General features: G+C 40.6%; 1 protein-coding gene across 1 annotated transcript; it reads right to left on the bottom strand.

The window, feature by feature from the left end:
- Positions 1 to 5,291: 5,291 nt before the first annotated feature.
- Positions 5,292 to 15,292, bottom strand: LOC114353398 (uncharacterized). Its single transcript, XM_028305388.1, has 10 exons — positions 15,183 to 15,292; positions 13,734 to 15,078; positions 13,406 to 13,643; positions 13,118 to 13,255; positions 12,755 to 12,851; positions 12,575 to 12,673; positions 12,355 to 12,503; positions 9,039 to 9,212; positions 6,442 to 6,604; positions 5,292 to 5,685 (listed from the first exon to the last, which is right to left on the bottom strand). The coding sequence occupies exons 1-9, from the start codon at positions 15,183 to 15,185 to the stop codon at positions 6,454 to 6,456; spliced, it is 2,394 nt and encodes a 797-aa protein (XP_028161189.1). The 5' UTR covers positions 15,186 to 15,292; the 3' UTR covers positions 5,292 to 5,685; positions 6,442 to 6,453.
- Positions 15,293 to 17,431: the final 2,139 nt, after the last annotated feature.

Genomic DNA, 17,431 nt, shown 5'->3' with positions numbered 1-17,431 from the left:
ATGCGCTCTCCGACGTAACCAAATAGGGTAAGAGTTTATCTGCAGAAAATGTGCGAAATCAGTACTACGTTGCGTTAGTTCAAACAAAGGCTCTATAACCAGGCGCTCTATTGGTTAATCAATATCTATCACAATCTGTTTCACTATTCAATATATTTTTCCACTATTTTCACTGATAACAAAACAAAACTTTAATAACACTTAATAACATTAAATACTAAGCATAAAATAAGTTAAACTAACACTACTTACCCTCTTTATTTCATAATTTTCAATTCATTCTGTGCACACATCTGTGCCTAAATATGACTGTAACTTGTTTTGTAAGCCTTAAATAAATAAAAGAGAACAAAGCTGGTTGTTAGAAAAGCGCATAGTTCAGGCAGGAGTAGAAAAGAACCACTATTCTTATGAATGTCGTACAAAGTGAAGGAAGGGAGGAAAGGGAGAAATAAGTATGTGTATATTCTGGCCTCCACTCACAACCCAACACGTCTGTCCAACGTGGATAGTGTAGTAGGCAACAATCCTCCATTTGCCTCTGGCAAAATAGGGAGCGTCGTGCTTCTTCAGTGGATACTTAATGACCTGATGATGATTACGAATAGTTAAGTCACTTAACTACACTTAAGTGAATGAAACAAAAGCGAATATTGAGGCAGATCTCGAGTTACATTTATAAATGGGCGACGAGCTTGCAGTTTAGTAAAACTTGTCGCCACTTTGGAAATGCTTGCTTGGCTTTACCCGAAAAGCAGAATTGAAGTATAAGTAATTTTTCTTCTTCTTGTCGTGTCGACAACAAACCTACACAGTGTCAGCCCAAAACCCCGCTACAAGAGTGGCGTTGTCAGTAGCTTCATTAAATTTTCCTCCGTGCAGTTGTTTGGGCACGCAGGGCACGACATCATGTGCTTTATCGACTGGGGAACAAAACCACACTTGGACTCCAAGTTTGAGCCATCCAAGAATAAGTTTTGATTTTATTTAACAGGAACCCAGTATAGGTTTCATTACTGATTATTTGAAAGTTCTATTCTCTAGAGAGACAAATGTATCAGACATTACCACTACTTTCGTTAGCACAAACACTGCTGGTTTGAAAGTTTCAAAGGCCTGAAATTTTTTTTCAGAGGGTGTAATATGTTTACGCCATCGATGCCATTGAGCATTAAGCCACCTTAATTCCTAGTCTTTTCAAGTCGTGGTCTAAAAGACACCGATAGGCCGCAATGGGTTAATAAAATTTATCAAACAGGCTTTTTTAAACATTAACGAAATGTTATGACATTAACGCAATATTTATTTACAGATAAAATATATTTTTATAATTATGTGAAAGTGTGATAAAAACAGTTACGCAATGGCAAAAGATAAAAATAAAAGCTCTACCACTAAAGATAATAATACATTTGGTATAAAATTTTCATACGAATTCAAGTAGGTAATATAATTAAAATTTGATATATGTTGTAATAGGTACGTTATGTGAAAAAAGGGTAAGAGGTATAGTCATAGTGGATTAAAATTTCATTTTCAAGATTTTCAAGCTACGAGTGAAAAAGGGCTCCATCAAAGCTCTCATCTTTACTTTTTAGACGAGATATACCCTATATTTCAAAAGAATAATGTGCTGTAATATTATGTTCGTAACATATTAACGTAAGTAATATGCATACTCCAATATCTTTACTTCATTCATAAAATAACTCTACATATTCTTTTATCTTGTTTATGTGCTTCAGCATTGATTTATTTAGGTATTCTGTGAACTACACTCGGTGTCAAAAAAATCGCACCTCTCGCGACAAGCACTTTCAAGCGTATGCATCCCCACTTCCCACCGATATTGGTTCCATTTGAAAGCCTTGTTCCAAACTTCCTTTCATTAAAGGAAAGGTTTTTACACCAAAAATGTGTCTTTAGAAGGATCCAGTGTCTCGTCTTATAGCGAAAGGAGCACCATGAGTGTGTCAAAAGAAAATGTTATTGTCGTAGGATGGGAGGTGCGATTTCTTTGACGCCGCGGGGTTTTAATTAATGATCTTGGAATTTAAAAAAAAATCTGGAGTGTGGGCAGCACTTTCTGACTTCATAGCATAGGGCCATAGAGTAAAGAAATCTTTACTCATGTCGCCATAGGAATAGGACGATAGCGCTTAGTGGTTTTTTGGACTTTAATAGAATGTGAGTCTCCAAAACTTCTGATACATTTGTTTTAGAGGTTCATTTAGTTTTTTTATTTAAGTTTTGCGCACGTGACATTGACTGAGATAGAAAACACATTGCCATAAGGCAGAAGAAGAAGTAGTTTTGTTGACATGGCTGAGTCAACTAGAATCCCGCGTTGGCAACCGGTTGTTTAGCAGTAAGTGCACACGCACCGGCCAGTGCACATGCACTCATGCGAGTGCAAGGGTTCAAGCGCGCACGTAATACTCATCTCGTGGACATGCGCCATGCGCCTTAGCGAATAGGGGTACCTAGATACAGTAGGCTCAAAGATGCACGAGTGCGATGGTGAGGGACCTCCTCGTGGTGCACCCTGGGCAACGTCCGCGTGGTCTGTTCACGCGGGCGGCTAACTTCTCACCTGCGCGGCAGGTCTCGTCAACTCGGCGGGCCTGTCGGGCAACCCGTAACTCACAATTGAGTGGGCCGGGGGTCGTCGAGGCATTTGCCCGGGCCACGATGCAGGGGACATCTTTAAAAACCCCCACAGGTGGCGTTTGCCCGGGCCCGTTTTTTCGAGGGCCGCTCTCGGTACTTCTCTGAACAACAGACCTGACTGAGCAGCGGCATGGAGCAGACCGTAACCCGCTACGGCGGGCCGGGGGTCCTGTTGTACCAGGGCCGCGAGGAGAAAACCTCTATAAAAAAACAACTGGAGGAGGGAATTGGGGGGGCTCCCTCGAAGCTAGCCTGAGGCGGAGCTGCGGACGAATGTTTAACTAGGACAATAACTCGCGGTTCCGTTTCTTTCGGCTCTGGTGGAAGCCGTCGGGTTTTAGGGGGTAGGCCCCGCCTTTAGTGGGTAGGCGAGGAGAGTCCCACATAACCCACTGGCCGTCCTCATCGACTATTGGATATGCGCAAAGCATTTCCCGACGTTTAAAAAAAAGCTCAAAGATGCACATCAGATTATAAATGTATTATTGTTGCAAAATAGCATAGCACCTATTTTAAGTACATAAGATGCCACAGCCATAGTTTGATGTGCTCTCCGTCTCTCAACTTTTGCGCTGATTACACCTTGCAGTAGGAGCAAGCCTACTTGTTAGCTCTTGACTGTGGTGTCAGTTCATTCATCGTTTTTCATGACCTCTGTGGTGGCAGATATGGGAAATCTGCTTATTTGTCACAACTTGGCTATGATTTCAGATTAAGGTAGGTTTATAATAATGATACAATACATTATATCAGACATCAGAACTATGATTCCTGTTAGTTTTAACAGGTTTAGGGATCATCTGTTAAAACTTGACTAAAAAGCTAGCTAAATTAGCGTTAAAAGCTCTATCACTCTTTCTTGACGCTATTCCTTTTCACTTTTACAAAAGTAAACCCACCACAACCTATATACCTAACTACGACTCTACATTTTACTGAAAATAAAAGTATCTACATGGAAATCAATGAATATAAAGAAAATTAAGCAATAAATGATTATGATTATAAGTTCCACTATAATAGCTAAGTCCACTACGAACTGTCCTTAGCAGCGCAGCGTACGCAACTAAGCACGCAAAATGCGCGTACGCAGTCACAGATGCAAACGTTAACCTAGCCTAAAGCGTAACCTAGCGTAAACGCTACACGCGACCTTGCCTAAAGGCAAGGGAGACCGATGACCTAAGCCTAGGAAATCATTATCAGATAAGAAATATGCAGAAAATTCAAACACTAAATTGAGTTATTTATCGAAAATCATATTATTATCATCACCGTCATTAGATTGTTTAAATATCGCTTCCTTAACCGTTAAATTGGTATTTTGCTAGTCAGTGACGTAATTGAGTCTTATGGGATTTTTTAACAACCATAGATAACTTTTGGCCTTGAATTGACAATCGATTTGTTATAACGGTTTTACCATACGTTTGAGTTAGAGACAATAACAGAAGGGTTTCCTTTGGTATTTTATGATTTTACTCGAATGGAACTCGATTCTATGAATTTTCGCTTGATACTTTAGTGTTTCTGTAGAGACATTGGTTCTCTTTTAGGAACGAATAATACTGAATGTTTGACGTTGGGAATCAGGATCATTCCACGATTTTATGATACTCAAATAAGTAAGTGCTTATTTATCCTTAACGTAAGGATAGACTTCGCTTGACAAGCGAAGAACTCTTTTGTTTCCTATTAAGTAAAATATTAAGACGTCTGAAAGGTTGTTCAGTAGATAGGGATACTGAGTTTGGTTAGGTCATCAGCTCATCACATAATGATCTTACGCAGAGGAAAAACGATACATGGAATATTTCTGACAATGGCTGAATGAAGCAGGTCATTGGTAATCACTGCACAACAAAACAGGGCACTGACGTGTGCTGCTATGATGTAGTAGGTAGATAATAGCCATTAAATTGATAGTAGTTATGGAACTTTCGCTGGGATGAACGCAGATAATTATCTTATTATTAAATTATAATTTACGCGTTCAGTTACAATTGCGGCATTGTTTTGTAAATAATGTAGAGCAATAAAGATATTGACATAGCGCGTGGGCTATGACTTGCCCATTGGGTTTCTACTGATTTATTCATTGTGCTTAATTATCAAGCTGTTTATCATAATTTATCTTATAAACTTATATCTAGAAGCTTACTTATGTTGTATCAGATATTTTTAACAACTTTAGAGTCGGCTTGGCTTGACACAATATCATAGTGATATTTGTACCAGAAATATCGAATATCATCTTTTTAGTTAACGCTCTGGCTTCGGAACTATTACCATCTTTCGTTCCCACCGCTGCAACTCCTGTGTATCTACAGCTTGACCGCCATTAAAAACCCAACCAATTGAGGTCAAAATTGAGGAAAGTTAAACTGTCATTGGACCCCTAACGAAATTAATCTGAAGAACATAGGAGTTTGAAGTTAAGGTTCGACTTCCCTCCAGTGCAAAGCGCATGACAGGTGACAAAACATTGATATACTACCTTACCTACTTGTTAATAGAAACATTATGGCAAACTACAATCAGACCATTAATAAAGCGTTTAATAAACACAGTTTAATATCATTAAATTGTACAATCAACATTATTTTACACTTCAACACGACTGTCACAATTACACAAAAACAACGGAACAACGATTAACCGAAGCCACACACCGTTAATTAGTTTTAAATTGTTTATAAAACGCAATAAAAATAATATTTACAAAAATGTGCAGTAAAAACAGGAGATAACATTTCTATTTCGAGTGCAATCTTTTTGTGATAGCTTGTTTTATTTTTTAAAGATTTTATATTTTTGTTGAGTTATCGCGACTTTTGTTTAGTCAGAAGAGCACTAAAAGATTCAAAATACATTATTTAAACACTTATTTGTATAAAAAACCTCGTTAAGTTACGTGAGTTTACCTAATTACAACTCAAGTCATGTGACCATCTCTACATTGAACTTGAGACGACGAGGCCTTGATGCGCTTCTCCGAGTTCATGCATGATCGATCTAAAACACAAGATGATGACGTTTGAGCAAGTTTATTCAACAAGATCAAGACTAATGGCGCATAATTTTGATTTTTGAATAACCAAATTACGTCAAAATGTTTGGGGAATTTTTGGTGGCCTTGCCAATTCGTCATTTTCAATCAACTCAAAAATGCGTAGGATTAGTGGCTATTACGCATGCATTAATTAACATAGCGTATTACGAAACGGAGCGGAAACGAAAACAATTTTTAAGGAAAATCCTTGGAAAATCCTAATACAATATTTTAAAAGGGTCTGAAAAAAGCATAGAGACGAAAAAAGGTTTATGACTGTGCTCACAAACCTCAAATAAGTACTCAATACTCAATTCTTATTAAGTACAGTCAAACATGATTATTTCACTACTCCGACATGATCGTGTTCTACAGCTGGGTTTCTGAAACTCAAGCCCGCCTTGTCACGCTCTGTTCACAATCACCGGCGACTGGCGACCAATGGGATTCATGTGCCCCAGTTTCAAGTCCTGTTCCAGCGTGTAAAAAAGGTAAGGGACAGTAAAGCAGACGGCGTACAATCTCCGGGTTGAGGGAAGGTATCAGCTGATCTTTCTCTTGCTTTCACCTGGGTACGCCCATACCGCGCCAACTGTCATCTAGGTCGCATGACCTGTCATTGGCCTATGATCGCGCCGGCGCGATGGCGATCTGCACGCGTTGGTGTGGTTGAAGCTAATGCTAATACAAAATTAAATGTAAGTAAGAGTTATTCTCACCACACTCAGCCGTCACCTGGCGTCCTTGGGCGGGCCGCACAGCAGCAACTGGTCGAACCTCTTCATCTGGCGAGCGGCCACTTCCACCTCCACGTCCGTCAGGTAGAACGCCTCGAAGTTGGCTAGAGGCCGCAGCATCGAGTACAGCCGCTCGGCGTACTTTCTGCGTAAATCAATACGTTGGTTGAATGAAGAAATCCGCAGGAAAACCAAAGTGACCGACATAGCTCTCAGAATTGCTAAAATGAAGTGGTGGTGGGCAGGGCACATAGCTCGTAGAGACGATCGCCGTTGGGGCAGACAAGTTCTCGAGTGGCGACCACGGCAGCCGTGTGGTGACGGCAGAGTAGAATACATTTGTCACCAACCCCTACTCTTCCCGCGGGTGTCGTAAGAGGCGACTTAGGGACTACACATCAAACAGAGAATGGGCAGCAGCGCTCTCTGAAAAAACATCAATCTTTTAAACTGCGATCTCCAACCCGCCTGCCAAGCGTGGAGATTATGGCAAAACCCTCCACTATAGTGGAGGAGGCTCATAGTCCAGCAGTGGACTGTAAAGGGCTGTTGATGATGATGATGAAGTAGTTTTTGGTAACTGACAAAAAGATTATCATCTGTGCGTATACCAATAGTCCTGTCAATGTAAGATTTAAGTGTTGAGGCTGGGCAATACTGGGCATAGTACAAGGTTTTCCATAATGTACGGTAATAATATATAGGTACAATAATAAATGGTTGTTANCGCAGGAGAACCAAAGTGACCGACAAGTGGCAGTGGGCGGGGCACATAGCACATAGTAGAGACGATCGCTTTGGGGCAGAAAAATTCTCGAGTGGCGACCACGAGCTGGAAGACGTAGCGTGGACAGGCCTCCTACTAGGTAGACCGACGATCTGGTAAAGGTCGCGGGAAGAATCTGGATGCAGGCAGCGCAGGACCGTTCTTTGCTTGAGGCCTTTGTCCAGCAGCGGACGTCATTTGGCTGAAACAAAATACGTTAAAAGAAAGAAAAAAATAGTTCAAAACGAAACCAGACGGCCAGATGAGCCTGGAAAAAATACGTTGAAAAAAAGAACAAAACAGTTTTAACGTTGTAAACCTGAGCGCGTGGCAAACGTACCTGATTTTCTTCTTTTTTGCATGGCATTGACTTGGGTTTTGGAAACCACGATATCGTCAAACCGTAGCAACAATTAGTGTGACACTGTGATGTACTTAATATTATCCTGATTAATATTAATGATGGAGGGTAGTTGACCCAAAAGTCTTTTTTTTTTAATGGACAATCTCGCTGAATCGCCACGCAGTGATTCCGCCAATGTCAGGTCACGCAAATAGCTATAGTCAATTGTCTGTCAGCGGTTCTCCTTTATTTATATTTTGTACCTATAAAAGGACGTTTAGTGCGTATTTGAATATTTATTGTCCTTGGCATTATCTTATAGCGCTTTATTACCTGTGTAGATAGTACGAAAGATACAGCGTATGCATTTTTATGCACAAAGTGATAAAAGTGGACATTATGTTATTACATTGACATAAAATATCCCCGATAAACACATTTTTACGTAAAAATCTTAAGATTAATCTTCAATTTATTGTATGAATGACAAGGCTGTTGCCCTGGACTGTAGGTGAACGTATTAAAGATTAACCAATAAGTGACTGTAGTAGTTTATTATTTTATCAGTTTGCAGTACTTATTCCTAATTAATTATTTAACAGCCAGTTATCACTGATGTGTGACAATTAGGTTTTACGCATGAAAAATGTGTTTCACGACCGTGGACATGAAGAAACACGCGCTTGTATCTAAATATTGATAGCGTGAATCATGAATGTTAAATGTGCTACAGGTGAACTTTCATTAGGTAGATAATGTTAAATTATGTATTAGCAAAAGGCGCGTAATTAAGTTTGCTGTAACAACAGATAGATAGGTTATTATCGCTTTTAGATGAAACCCTTCGTATTATGAACTGAATTTTCATAGTAGGTACACCAATAAATTGTACGACCTAATAATCTAAATGTAACCTACTTAGCATAGTTATAATAAATTGCTATTGACTTCTTTCACGTTCTGTTAAAAGTTGCCCAATACCCACACAACCTTATAGGCTTGTGGCGTCACACTTTCACAGTCTATTGAAGACCGACTGGCTGATGACATTCTATCCAATGAGGGCTATCGTTTTAGCGCTCACCAGTTAGCGCCACTGTAGAGTAAGGTCCTGTCACTTGTTAGTAGCGAAGACAGTGACACCAACTGGTGAGCGCTAGTGGTAGGAGGACTATCGCATTTGCACTCATCAAGATGGCGCCACTGTAGAGTAAGGTTCTGTCAATCGCCAGGGGTGCCAACTGTTAAGTATAAAAACGATAGCCCTCATTACTTATTAAAAATAAAAATAATAACAGCTAGGGAGTGGAATTCGCTGCCTGCTGCTGTTTTCAAGGCGAAATTGAATAGGCTTTTAAAGGGCAGATATGTACCATCCTAGACTGCATCCCACTTAACACACCTGCCTTGTTATATATAAAAAAAAACAAATTTGGAACTAATGAACGTCATAACAAAAAGGTTTGATACCTGGTATCAGTGCTCTTGTCCTCCAGAAGAGCGGCGAGCGCCCTCAGCGCATGCCTCCGTGCGCAAACCGCGCTGGGGGGCCGCGTGCGCAGCAAGTCTCTTCCACCACCCGCTAGGGCGCAGCACACGACTAGCAGGCGAGCGGCCGCACATCTAACCAACGGGCTTTTGTGGCTGCGAAGGGAATGAGGGTGTTCGCGATTGAAAAATCCGCCAGATGGCGGGACGTGGATGTGGGTCTGACTGCTGCGTGATTGGTGGATTTTGACATATCTGTCAATGTCATGTCAAAAATAACCAATCATGCAGCATTTGGACCTCGCGTCTACGTATTGCCATCTAGCGGATTTTTCAATCGCGAAAACCCTCATTGCTAGATTGAGAGTTGAGAGTGGTGAGAGGTTTGAGTGAAAGAAAGTGGTGCGCAGCGCATCAAGTATCGCCCTCCACCCGCTAGGGCGCAGCACACGACTAGCAGGCGAGCGGCCGCACATCTAACCAACGGGCTTTTGTGGCTGCGAAAGGGAATTGCTAGATTGAGAGTGAGAGCTGGGAGAGCGGTGAGAGGTTTGAGTGAAAGAGAGTGGCATGCTGCGCAGCAAATCTCTTCCACCACCCGCTAGGGCGCAGCACACGACTAGGAGACGAGCGGCAGCACACCGTACCAGTGCCACAGTGGGTTTTTGTTTTGTGGCTGCGAATGGAATTACTAGATTGATGGTCTTACATAATAGCAGAATATTCAGGTCTTGGGTCTATCCCAGGTGAGAGCAGTAAAGGGTTTGAGTAATAGAGGAGTCGCAGATGGCAAGGGGCGCAAAATTGTCGCACGCTATCAAAAACTCGTAGACTTCTAGTAGGTAGAACCCAAAAACGGTTGAAGGTACGGAACCAGAAGTTATCTTAACCATAACAATGTAAAAAGGTAGAAGTACATCGAACCTTCATGTAAAAGATAAGATACTACCCTAGATAAGATGTCATGAGATGATAATGTTGTTTAAATAACCACACCTACAAGAGCAAACTGACGTAGTTATTTGATACGTTATCAAACTTCATGAATATCAAGTTATTTACCAAGTTTGCAAATATACACTCNCAGCACACGACTAGGAGATGAGCGGCCGCACATCTAACCAACGGGCTTTTGTGGCTGCGAATGGAATTGCTAGATTGAGAGTGAGAGCTGAGAGAGCGGTGAGAGGTATGATGAGTAAAAGAGAGTGGCGTGCTGCGCAGCAAATCTTGCCCACCACCCGCCAGGGCGCAGCACACGACTAGGAGGCGAGCGGCCGCACATCTAACCAATGGGCTTTTGTGGCTGCGAATGGAATTGCTAGATTGAGAGTGAGAGCTGAAAGAACGGTAAGAGATTTGAGTGAAAGAGAGTGGCATGCTGCGCAGCAAATCTCTTCCACCACCCGCTAGGGCGCAGCACACGACTAGCAGGCGAGCGGCCGCACATCTAACCAACGGGCTTTTGTGGCTGCGAAGGGAATGAGGGTGTTCGCGATTGAAAAATCCGCCAGATGGCGGGACGTGGATGTGGGTCTGACTGCTGCGTGATTGGTGGATTTTGACATATCTGTCAATGTCATGTCAAAAATAACCAATCATGCAGCATTTGGACCTCGCGTCTACGTATTGCCATCTGGCGGATTTTTCAATCGCGAAAACCCTCATTGCTAGATTGAGAGTTGAGAGTGGTGAGAGGTTTGAGTGAAAGAAAGTGGTGCGCAGCGCATCAAGTATCGCCCCCCGCCCGCCAGGGCGCAGCACACGACTAGGAGGCGAGCGGCCGCACATCTAACCAATGGGCTTTTGTGGCTGCGAATGGAATTGCTAGATTGAGAGTGAGAGCTGAAAGAACGGTAAGAGATTTGAGTGAAAGAGAGTGGCATGCTGCGCAGCAAATCTCTTCCACCACCCGCTAGGGCGCAGCACACGACTAGGAGACGAGCGGCAGCACACCGTACCAGTGCCACAGTGGGCTTTTTTTTTGTGGCTGCGAATGGAATTACTAGATTGATGGTCTTACATAATAGCAGAATATTCAGGTCTTGGGTCTATCCCAGGTGAGAGCAGTAAAGGGTTTGAGTAATAGAGGAGTCGCAGTTGGCAAGGGGCGCAAAATTGTCGCACGCTATCAAAAACTCGTAGACTTCTAGTAGGTAGAACCCAAAAACGGTTGAAGGTACGGAACCAGAAGTTATCTTAACCATAAACAATGTAAAAAGGTAGAAGTACATCGAACCTTCATGTAAAAGATAAGATACTACCCTAGATAAGATGTCATGAGATGATAATGTTGTTTAAATAACCACACCTACAAGAGCAAACTGACGTAGTTATTTGATACGTTATCAAACTTCAAGAATATCAAGTTATTTACCAAGTTTGCAAATATAGATACAAGCCGAATCTGTTATCAAAACCAAGTGAAGACTGCTTTCATAATCAAATGTAACCCAGTCAGAGTATTTGTCATATTATGATCACCTCACGTCGCCTGATAAGCGATGTTTATTAGCCATGAACTTTTCTTTCAGATGTTTTGGGTTCCGAATCTGTCTATCGATGGGCTGTGGACTATAGTCCGGAATTTTAGGCATGTTGTGGCTACCACACACAGAGCTTCGAGACGATTACCAAATCGGTACTTCTTGATACATTAACCTCCTATGAGTAGTCGGTCAAAACCGCTAGTCTTATCTATAGGTACATGATACACTAAATTTACTTTCTCCCGACATAAAATATGTATAAGCTGATAAGCCGTTGTAAAAAGATTTGTCATTCAGATTAGTATTATCATTATTAATACTGCATTCTTTAGAAAGGCGCCAGTTATCATCATCATCCACATGACATTAAACTTATATCCAGATTCAAACTAGATGATGGATGTAATCTAAGATTACGAAAGTAATACGGTCATGGACATGAGAGAGTTATGAAACAACTAGGTTCCTTCATATAGGGTTAGGTAGATTTCTCATACACTTAAGAGCACGATATCTACCTCAGATCATAGAAAGAGATATCTACCGACCGTGGGCGGGTCTCATGGAGCTGATGGTCGTTGGGGCGTTGGGGCAGAAAAGTTCTCGAGTGGCAACCTCGGATCTGACAACGAACATCAAGTAGGCATGCCTCTCACTCCAAGGTCCGACGATCTGGTAAAGCATCTGAATGCGGATAGCGCAGGACCGGTCTTTGTGGAACGTGGTTGGACGTTTGGTAACGCAGGACCGTTCTTTGTGGAACGTGGTGGACGTTTGGTTGAAACAAACGAGAATTCATTATGCATTACCCGACTCCATGTATGCAGAGCGCCGTAACTGCATGCGTCAGCTCCACGCCGCACACTATACCGTCGAGGGCTACGTTAGCAGCGCGCCGCACCGGCCGGCTGAAGCTGCCTGTCTTCACGAGCAACGTCGTCACAGCTTCATAGAAATCCTGTCCAACGGTGATCAGGTTAAAACCAGAGAGGAGTGTCTAACTTATTGAAAACTGTTGTTTCCACTTACTGGTTTTTTAGTATAATTAGTATTTTTCAAAACTGACGCCAAAGTATGACATGCCGAGCGGGCAACTTGCGTACGTGGAGATTCAACATGACCGCTCACCTGCGATAAAGTGGATTTAAAGAGTTGCTTAAAACTAGTGTATTGTCAAAAAAAGCAGACAATAAACTAAAAAATACGAACTTGTCTGATAAGATCAGCGATGCGGTGTTCTGGTATGATTCCCCAGAACTTCTCCATGACTCTTGGAATTTCTTCTAATGTGTCCGCTATTTCAAACCTGGTCATATTAAATTTCATGTTACTGTCAGTCACTGAAAACCAGCTCGCACTCTTGCATAGAGAGGAGCGGAGGATCTGGCCAGCGGATAACTGGGGAACTAAAATAATGGCTTCAGGATGACACATGAGATAACTACAGACACCATGTGCAGAACGGGTTAGCACAAAGTGAAGGAGCTCTATACAGAATTTTTGAAACCCCAAAAGTTAAAGATTAAGAACAGCATGATCCCACCGCTCGCCAATTCAGCATAATTGCAGTACCAAGAAGCTGATCGCAGTCTCCGTAGCAATTCCACGCAGAGTGCGTCGCAGCCCCTTTCAGCGATGTCTCCCAGTCGACTCTCGTCTGGTGACACGCTGCCTGGAGATGCACTTCTGCTTGTCTTGCTTTCTGATGTCCTGAGAGGGTGGATTTTATAATCGGGTTTGTTGTTTCTTCAAGTTATGATTCAGCTTCATTACAAGCTTTTTCTATTGACAACTTACTTATCACTTTGATATTCTTAACCCAGCTTAATATCACCCTTACCAAGACTTAAATCTACTTACGTAACATTATGCTTTCCCGATGGCCAATGCTTCAAACTGTTATTGCTCATCTTGAGCTCCGTGATTTTATCTTTTATACTTATGGATTCGTTAACTCTTGCTAGAAAAGTTTCAGGCTTTTTCAAACACTGAGGACCTTTAACCTCGGATGTGTTTGTAGTCTGAGGTATATTCTGTTTAGGATGGCCTTCCGCGTGTATGGGGGGTAGCTGCAGAGCGTCGGGTTTTCTCGCTGGATCTACAATAATATTCCTTTTTACTTTTAGGAAGTCACGTAATTAGATAAGACATACTTAAAAGGTTAAAAGACATCTACCATTTTACTTACCACTTCTTCCACTAATGAGGGGACTTTCGCCTGCAGCCAAATCTTTCGTTCCTATCTCCCACCTGTCCCCTACACCCCATTCTCTAGGTTTATGTGAATTTGACCGTTGCGTGTTTCCAGAAAACAAGAAATTCAAGTGAGGGCTTGTAGGACAAGACTGATTGCTTTTTATAGGAGGCAATTTGAAATTTTCTCGATCATTTCTGGTTTCTTCGTTAGGCAAAGCCTTCACCTTGATACCAGTGCTGTTTGTGAAGAGTAAGTATTTATCATCATCTTTCAAATCAGATATATTGCTGCAGTCTGGTGTTATATCCAGAATACTTTCTTTCTTTGTTGGAACTCTTTCGGACTCTTCGGTCAAAGGAGACAACGTGTTAAAGCGAGGACCTAAATCCTGTTCGCAAGTTCTCTCAACGTTTATACACATTTTCTCAGACAGCTTTTTGTACAGATCTTCAACATCACTATCAATCGACTTTGGTACTTCACTCGTATCACTTGTGTTATCTCCTTTATAGTTTTTGTTGCCTTCAATATACTCGTTGCACATAAGAGAATCTTCATCAATATCTGTATCAGATTTTTCAAATGGGCTACTATCTCCATACTCCTCTTTATTTTCACTGTAATCGCTTTCTTTTACGTCTTTATCGTCGACAATTTTGATGACCTCATCGTTATTAGAGCTATTACTATTGTCGCTCTTGGTATCATCAGTTCGATCGTTCTCCGATTCAGAAATGGGAAATTTAGAAGATCCATCATCTAAAGAGTTACAGATAATTTGATTACGTGAGATGCTGCATACATTGTTGGCATTATTTACGTGATTATCTACATGTCTCGCGAATTCAGCATGTGCTTCTGTAACGTGTATCCTGTATTCGACTGTTTTGTTTTCCGATATGGATATAAACGACGTTTGGGTTTCTAATGTTTTGTTGTCTATAGCTTTTCTTATAGCACCCTCTGTTTCGGCTAGTTCAATGATAGTTTTGCTGGTTTGTGTAAATATTTCTTGGGCTATGGAGCAAGTGTGGAAGGTAGCTGAAGTAGCTTTGCTGATTTTGTTTATCGTTTCATACTGGATGTTCATGTTTGAGGGTGTTCTTTGCTTGCTCACGTCTCTCAGGTTGATGACGCTCTGGTTTCCGTGGAGGTGGAAGGTGGTTTCGCTGTCGTCGCTTTCGTCAAGCTCGATGACGTAGGTCTCCTTGCTGGAGGAGTTGTTTTTATCGGAGCTACTGTCGGTGAAGTCCAGGGAGTACACGTTCGAAGTGGCTACACTTTTTTGTGAATCTGTATATTTTACGTCGCCTACTAGATCTTCGATTTCTTCGTCCTACAACAGGAAAGGTTTTAACGGTCACACTTTTCACACAAATACAAGTTCAGTCGACTGAACATAGATCTATAGAATTCATACAAATAAATGAAGGTACTTACCATTGCAAGACAATTTAGAACAAAAAATAATACAAATTACAACATGAACCGCAGTGTAACCACCGAAACGCGTACTTTACGTATTTAAAAATATTTCAGTGCAATTCTGACAGGCCATGACAACTTTGAACTGAGAAATTGTCTTTTGACTTTACTTTTTAATTGTCATTTATGAAATTATAAGTTTATGGTTAAAAAAGTTTTATAGAGCAAAAAAGTGTTGTTGTTCTTTCCATTTTAGGCCGATATTTTAAGTTGCAAAGAAACAATGAGCGTTTATTAGAATGAATATAATCTGAACAAGGTTTTGTAAATAAAACAAAGTAGTACATTAAAATATGACAAACTATTTAATCCACGTCTAGTGAAATCTCCACCCGCAGCTAGAGCCGGTATAGGTGTACAAATATCACAACAATAGATACCCATATCAGTTCCGATGTCCATAACACATAAACCACGTACAATAATACATACAAACTTACAACACGAACGAAGGCAGTTGGCACTCGGCAAACTCAATTAACTTTCAACCTTAAACTATAAAGTCGGATATATTGGGGAAAATCGATAGGTTTTTTATGCATATAAAGGCACGATCGCACCTGATGTTAAGTGGGATGCAGTCTAGGATGGTACATATTTGCCCTGTAGGGTTGAGTTCAAGTGGTGTTCATTCAACCCTTACTGGTCACAGCTTATAACCTTCACTGGTTGGATTTCAATCGAGACCAAGCTGTAGATCCTGGCTATACAGGCTTACAGTGGTGGAAAAGTTGGTGGTATAAGTCCCGTAAGTGGTGGAGTAGGATTTGCCGTCGTGCCAATGACCGAAGGTTAGTAAGAAAAAAGAATTAGCTTTAATTTGAGAAAAAAAACATGGATATTTTGTTTTCAGGCAGGCGATTGAGAACATTACAATATCATCTGGATCGATAGGATAATTCAATCTGAATTAGCTTTAGCAAGATTAGGTAAGAGTTGACTACGCCAACTGTTTTCCTTCGTATTGTTATGGGGCAAGGGCTCTATACTTGCGTTTTATGACGACATAATTATTTTAAGGTTCCTGCAGATTAGCGTTTTTTAAGACCATGCACTTTTAAACATAATATAACATCGTTTTATCTCATAAATGCTTCGTCGCTTTTTGGCAAGTATTGATTTCACTAAGATAAAAAAACGCAAACGCGTTTAGTTAAAACTGAGTTATAAGTCAGTTTTATTATTTATAAATAAACGGACTTTTATCGCTATCGTCATAAAACATGTATAGAATATAATAAATAGTCATTGCACACATCCACTGTAATTCTGCCCAAAATTATGTCTTTATAGACTTTATTGTCTCACATTTATGTATGAAAATCGCATTACTGAACTAGTTGGGCAAAAATACAACTGGTTGCGTGCAATTTTAAACAATAATATACTTAACATGTATAAATGGTAAATATAAATAGATTAATATAAAATACAATACGCTAGGAGCGCAAAAATTGTTCTGACATCAGTTAATGATAATGATTAACATTATAATAAAATTATAAAGCTGCAAAGTAGGATCTAAGTTTAATTTACAATCTCTAAAACTAAAATGTGGATCACAAGCAAACGCCTTTGAGTTACTACAATGATTATATTTTATCTGTAGTTCGAATACTTACAAATAGGTTTGTCGTATTTGTTCACCAGTTGGCGCCACTAGTAAGGAAGCTCCTGTCACTTGACAGTGGTGCCAACTGATGAGTTCAAATACAGTACACCGTTGAAGATTTCAGTTGCGATACATTATTAAATATATCTGTAAAAGATACATGGCCAATTTTAAATAGATTTCCATCCATTACCGTAGATACGTATTGTTGAAAAAGACATTACAGCTATAGTATTAGAGATTGTAAAATCAGTTTCAGTCTACTTTATGTAGGTAAAGAGACTAGCAATAGACATCATAGAAACCAATGAGTTTTTAAAACAACAATAATAAATACAAGCAAATTAATTTACCCTATACATAAATACATAGTATTTAGTTCTGACGGCAGTTATGGTTGTATTCTACGACTACCATAAAACAGTCCACGAATAAAATAATTGTTTAGACATATTTGTGTGCAATGGATATTTTTGTGTGAGCTAGATGTTGTGCGGCAGTAGAAAATAAATGATAGAAGTAATAATGACAATTAACTTAGCAGCATAAATTTTCAGTCACCGACCAATATCTAAAGGCGAGTAGAGACTAG

Source organism: Ostrinia furnacalis, unplaced genomic scaffold, assembly GCF_004193835.3.
Source record: "Ostrinia furnacalis isolate ACB-3 unplaced genomic scaffold, ASM419383v2 OfSCF1656, whole genome shotgun sequence".
NCBI lineage: Eukaryota > Metazoa > Arthropoda > Insecta > Lepidoptera > Crambidae > Ostrinia > Ostrinia furnacalis.
Note: the sequence above shows the minus strand (reverse complement) of the source record. Positions and strands in the feature narration are given on the sequence as shown.